The sequence below is a fragment of the Microtus ochrogaster genome (assembly GCF_000317375.1).
Source record: "Microtus ochrogaster isolate Prairie Vole_2 chromosome 14 unlocalized genomic scaffold, MicOch1.0 chr14_random_1, whole genome shotgun sequence".
Lineage (NCBI taxonomy): Eukaryota > Metazoa > Chordata > Mammalia > Rodentia > Cricetidae > Microtus > Microtus ochrogaster.
In genome coordinates, this window is record NW_004949096.1 from 35,351,262 (window position 1) to 35,357,849 (window position 6,588).

A 6,588-nucleotide genomic window follows, 5' to 3' on the forward strand; every position below is an offset into this window, starting at 1 on the left:
CTCTGCTCTTCACCCTTCTCACCTTCCCTTTCCCCCCCATAACCCACTAAATAAATACCTACTTTCTCTGCATGGCATGCCTAATAGGTCTCTGTCTCTCACCTATGTGGCTCCCTGTCTGGGACCTGCTCGCCCTCATGGCCTGTCATTCCTGCCACTTGGGAACGGCACTGTTTTACTTTTACTATAACACTAATCATACAAGGAAGACTAAAAGACTTTTATCCTTAGCCTGAACCTTTAAATTTTAATCTGACATTGAAGGGATACCAGGTTTAAGATAAAGAAAAAAAAAAGTACTTTAAAACCCCAGTTATACAAACCCAGTGTATAGCTGCACTTCCAGTACATGCTATAGACTAACTGTGGATTTACAGAAATGCTTTGTGAAGATGGTCCACTACTTGTTTGTTTGTTTGTTTGTTTGTTTTTTGAAACAGGGTTTTTCTACTTAGCCTTGGCTGTCCTGGAACTCACTCTGGAGACCAGACTTGCCTTGAACTCATAAAGATCTGCTTGCCTCTGCTTCCAGGGTGCTGGGATCAAAGGTGTACACTAGAATCAGCGTTTCGCTTTGATTGAAAGATCTCTGATGGTGTACTCTACAAGACTGGTTTGTACCAAATAAATTAAGACTAGCTTGAACAGCTTTGTTTTGGCCTCAGGAGCTCATGAAGTAGCCCTGGCTGTCCTGGAACTTGATTTGTAAACTAGGCTGTTTTACAAATCCTCCTGCTTCTGCTCCCTGAATACTAGAATTATATAGAATTATAGCATGTTCTGTCTTACCTGGTTTGAAAACATGCTTTTTTAAAGTGCCTAGTTTTAGTTACAACTCACACTATTAAGTTAATGCTCTCTCTCTCTCTGTCTCTCTCTGAAATTCTGGCAGTAAATGTCAGAAGTGAATATTTTTTGCAGTGGTTTCATAGTTGACAGTGCCTAAAGAAAGGGTAAAAGCCCATTGGAGGGGGATAGAGCTGTAGTTTAGTGGTGGAGCGCTTGCCTGAAACACACAGGTCCTAGGTTCTATCCTGAGTATAGCACTAACAATAACAAACCCAATGAGAAGTTACATGGCAAGGTACAAAATAAAATGGTGGAGAAGCAGGAGAACTAACTAACTAATAATATGTTCATGATAGGAAGGTTAAGGTAGGGAAAGTGACAACTCACTCAACAGCTTTCCTCACGTTAAGGAGCTGATGGTGAGTAAAGGGGGAATGGTGACCTAGGAGCTTCTGGCGATAGAACCAGGGGACAGACAAAATGGACAGGAATGCAAAGTGAGAATGGGGCCCTGGGTTGAACTTCTACTGAGGTCAGCCTCACCCTGGCCTCAATGAGCAGTCTGGAGAAAGGCGACCTTTCTGGTACAGAAAGATCAAGTTGGGCCAGGCAGCAGTACATGTGTTTAACCCCAGCACTGAAGACGTAGAGGCAGGCAGATCTCTGATTTCAAGCTCAGTCCAGTCTACAGAGCAAGTTCTGGGACAGCCAGGACTACTCAGAGAACCCTTGTCCCAAAAAGTCAAAACAAAACAACAAAAAACAAACAAAAAAAGATCTGTCACTGAAGCCAAAAGAACTCTAATGTGGGAAGCCGGCATGGCTTCTCACTCAGCAGGCTGGGACCCAGAAGCACCAGGGGCATCTGCAAGGCACAGGATGGGTTGCCAGCCAGGTTAGACAGTTCATTTCTGGACGGCAGAGTAGGTGTGCTGTTCCTTTAGTTCTCAGAAATGAAGGCAGCAATGACACATTTCCCTCCCTCTCCCGCTTCCTCTCTAAACTGTCCACAGTAGATAGAGATACGAAAATTTTACTTTTAAAAGGAAAGAAAGCCGGGCGGTGGTGGCGCACGCCTTTAATCCCAGTACTTGGGAGGCAGAGGCAGGAGGATCTCTGTGAGTTCGAGGCCAGCCTGGTCTACAGAGGGAGTTCCAGGACAGGCTCCAAAGCCACAGAGAAACCCTGTCTCGAAAAACCAAAAAAAAAAAAAAAAAGGAAAGAAAAATTAGATATTCTCACTTTATACTAATCAGAAGTTCTTTATTCTCTCTAACAAGCAATTGAAAACTTGAAATGACCTCCACTGAAAGACCAATTTCAAAGGCAATTAAATTAAATTGAATTAAATTAAATTAAATTGAAATTCACTATGAGGCACACAATCTGCAACTCCAACAACGTCTGAAGAGAGTTACAGCTCTCTTCTCGAGGCTGGCGAGATGGCTCAAGGTTGGGAGCACCCACTGCTCCTGCAGAGGACCTGGGTTCCTACACCCACACAGGTGGCTTGCGGAAACCTGGAATTACAGTTCTGAAGAAAAAATGCTCTCTGCTGAGCTCCATGAGCACCGGGCAAGCACGGGGTGTACATGTATAGAGGCACAAAGACACATAAAATAAGTAAACTCTTAAAAAACGCGAGGAGCTGTGTGTGGCAGTGAGGGCTACAGTGACAAATGCCTTTAATCTAGAGGCAGGCAGATCTTGAGTGTTCAAGGCCAGCCTGCTGTACACAGAGAGTTCTCTACTGGCCAGGGCTATACTGAAGAGACCTTGTCTCAGGGCAAACAAATGGATTTTAAAGAATTTCATCTTTTGCGATGTTTCCTCATGAACTGAAAATGCACAGGCGGTCCTACCTTTGTGATGAACGGTGTTATGAAGACAAAGAACACATCGTAGACCAGGAGAAGGCCTAGCAGTATCACACAGGACTGTCAGGAAAAAGGGATTAAAAGATCAAACTTCCCACATTTAAACTATCACATCAAATTACTTTGCAGAAGCCAGGCGGTGGTGGCACACGCCTTTAATCCCAGCACTTGGGAGGCAGAGGCAGGCAGATCTCTGTGAGTTTGAGGCCAGCCTGGTCTACAAGAGCTAGTCCCAGGACAGGAACCAAAAAGCTACGGAGAAACCCTGTCTCAAAAAATCAAAAAAAAATTACTTTGCAGAAACAAGTAAGCATGAGAATATATATTTGAACACTATTTTAAAGGACATTTTATTGTTATTGCTAGGCATATTTTATTTAATAAAGCATCATTTAAAATCCTTACTTCCTGTGACCCATTTGCTTAAAAACATCATTGAATTAAAGAAAGTTCTTCCCCGATATTTAGTCTTATGAAGTTTTATTAAGAGTATGAGTGATGAAAAACACCCAGCTAGCAACTCAGTAGCTGTCCTTGTTTTAGGGTTAGACGTGAGCACAGACAGGCAGGATAGACTCTGAAGACGGGGAATGGTCTACAGCTCATTTGGATGGAAGTTATACATATCCATACAACATTTCAACAGCGCAATTAAAATGAGCATGCTAATTATGCAATTATGCTAAATATGCAAATTACACCTCAAACATATTGTTTTTTTAAAAACATTATTATTACAGCTATAAAAGTAATATATTTTACCTTGAAATTGGGTAACTTCATTGTTTTAATTAAGTTGAGACAGAAAGCAATTCCTAAGATATCCTGTAAAATCCAAGCCCATCTATAATAAAAGAGAGAGAGAAAGAGAGAGATTCACCTATTGTTCCATTCCATTACTTTTAGATGAACGTTACATAAACAGATCATTGTGGTTATGGCATTCAATGGCTATGAACTATCTCCTCATAGCCTTCCTGTTTAGCAAGTTACTGTCCTGGCAGAATAATGACTCAAGGCTACCCAGAAGAATGTGCATCAGATGCGAGTACATATTCACCTTAATCTCTGCAGCTTTGCGTGTCTCCTACAAAGACAGCTGCCCACAAAATCCCCATGTTTATATTCAGACCAGCTGAGCACAAAGTAAAAGCTATACAATTTACTTGTTGAAACTAATATGCATAACTAGCAACCAGTGATAAAATTAATAACTTTGATAATTATAAAAAGATTTCAGGTCATCAATAGTTTTATTAATAAGCCATTGAACATATGTTATATAATTTCCTCAGGTTTTCCTTCCTGCCATGGATTGACACTGGGTTGGCAAGATGGCTGGGCAGGTAAGGGTACCTGTTATCAAGCCTGATGACCTGAGACTCTTGAGACCCACAGGGTAGAAGGAGAGAAGTGACCCAAGTTGTCCTCTGATTGACATACTTATGCTGTGGCATGTACACACAGGTGAGAGACACACATGCGCACGCACACACACACACACACACACTAAATGCATGTAATGATTTTTTTACAGAGAGACACTCATACCTGTTGCTCCCAGTAAATGGACAGATACCTTACATTGCCCCTTCTTTCTACTATGAAAGGCAAAATATTCTATATATTCTTTTACATTTTGCTTTTATCCTGGTTAGTTTTTATCAATTTGACATCAGAATCATTTGGGAAGAGAATCTCAAAGAGGAATTGTCTGGGTTGTTGTGGTGTTTTGAAAGAAAATGACCCCCATAGGGAGAGCCACAAATAATAAAACGCTGATTAGTCAGTAGCCAGGCAGAAAGTAGAGGCGGGACAATGAGAATTCTGAGAAGAGAGAAATTTGATTCTGCAGTCATGACCCAGACACAGAGGAAGCAAGATGTGACTGCCTCAACGAATAAGGTACTGAGCCAAAAACAATGGGCTATAAGAGTTAATAAGAAGCCTGAGCTAATAGGCCAATCAGTTTATAACTAATGTAGACCTCTGTGTGATTCTTTGGGACTTAACGGCTGCAGAAAACAGGCAGGTGGTATTGGCACATGCCTTTAATCCCAAAATTTGGGAGGCAGAGGCAGAGGCAGAGGCAGAGAGATCCCTGAGTTCAAACCAGCCTGGTCAACAGAGTGAGCTCTAGGACAGCCAGGGATACAAAGCAGAAGAACAAAACAAAACTGCTTTGTTTTAAAATATGTTCTGGAATAAAAACAAACAAAAATTCCATAATAATCATAACAAATAAGAGTAGGGAATCCTTAAATCCACAATAAAGTAGAGTCATCGTACCTGTCCTCATTTCTAAACACAGCCCACACAACAGCGACTGAGATGCACAGTCCGGAGAGGAAAACCAGGCTTACTTTAATGCTTTTGCCACAACAGGAAATCCTAAAAATAAATAAAAATAGTTGATTTGTGCTGTAGACAAAATACAATGATCACTTGATACAAAACATGACAGACTAACAAGAAATGATTGAAATATTACTCTAGATGTCATAATTTTACGTAAAACTAATGAGGCATAATAACCAGTTTAACAAAAACCCTTTATGGTAATGGAAATGTTCTCTATGTTTTCCAGTATTGATGGCACTAGCCATATATGGCTACTTCAATATGTCTCAGGAACTCCATTTAAAGATCCCAAACACATTATTGACTTTAAATAGCCATAAATTGGGCTGGAGAGATGGCTCAGAGGTTAAGAGCATTGCCTGCTCTTCTAAAGGTCCTGAGTTCAATTCCCAGCAACCACATGGTGGCTCACAGCCATCTTTAATGAGGTCTGGTGCCCTCTTCTGGCCTACAGACATACACACAGACAGAATATTGTATACATAATTAATAAATAAATATTTAGAAAAAAAAAAGAAAAAAATAGCCATAAATTTGGTGTATACTGAATATACAGCCTTAAAGCAGCACCTCACTTTCCCTGTACTAAGTTCAAACACTATTTAAAGCAATCTCCAAGAGATACGTACGTGCACTGTCCACATGGCATCCTATGAACCAATGCAGCAAGACAGTTGTACAGACTCATTGCTGATGCTATGCAGAAAATTGCTATCATAACATAAACTAGAAAAGAAAGAGACAGTTATTAATCATTTAGTACCTTTCACTATACCATATTTTTGATATAGTACTATAATGTTATCTATAGTATTGCTAAACTAAAAATATCTATAGTGTTTTAAAGTTTTAAAGTGGGCCACATTAACATGTGATTTTAGTTGTATTATACACTGCTAGGAAAGTGTTAACTGGCTAAATATGGTTCTACATTTTCTAATTTTCAATAATTCAAACTGACATGTTTGTTACAGGTTTCTGTGAAGAAAATTACAGATATTTATAGGTAAAAACAGAAGGATGATGAACTTTTGTGCATATATATGTGTTTGTGTTTGTACGTATGTAGGTGCATACATATATTTGGATATGGGTAGAGGCCAGAAAACAACCACCGTTCTATTCCTCTGATGTCTGTTTTTCTTCTGTTTGTTTTATTTTTGAAACAGGCTGAGTCACTGGCCTGGAAGTTTGCCAAGTAAACTACTCTGACTGGCCAGCAAGCTCCAGGGATCAACCTGCTTCTATCTACCCAGTGCTTGAATTCCACCTCTATGCCTCCAAGGAGGGTTTTCCTACAAGGATCAAACTCTGGTCTCATTTGCACAGTAAGCACTTTACCAACCAAGCTATTCCTCCAGACCTTTTTGTTTTGAGTCTCAAGTAGTTAGTTCAAACTGGCCTTGAATTTGCTATTTAGACAAAAATGACCTTGAAAACCTTAAATATCCGAGTCTGTGGTGGTGGCCCACATCTTTAACATTAGAAGGATTAGGAAGGCAGAGGCTTCTCTGTGAGTTCAAGGTCAGCCTGGTCTATAAGAGCTAGCTCCAGGACATGC

General features: G+C 40.3%; 1 protein-coding gene across 2 annotated transcripts in view; it reads right to left on the reverse strand.

Moving 5' to 3' along the window:
• The window catches only part of Sppl2a (signal peptide peptidase like 2A), a 40,172-nt gene that overhangs the window by 21,825 nt on the left and 11,759 nt on the right, over positions 1-6,588 (reverse strand). For both annotated transcript variants that reach the window (XM_005364422.1, XM_013352712.1), the window contains exons 7-10: positions 5,657-5,753; positions 4,956-5,057; positions 3,429-3,510; positions 2,652-2,726 (exon numbers count right to left, since the gene is read on the reverse strand). In XM_005364422.1, coding sequence (XP_005364479.1) covers positions 2,652-2,726; positions 3,429-3,510; positions 4,956-5,057; positions 5,657-5,753 — 356 coding nt within the window. The remainder of the gene's footprint in view (positions 1-2,651; positions 2,727-3,428; positions 3,511-4,955; positions 5,058-5,656; positions 5,754-6,588) is intronic.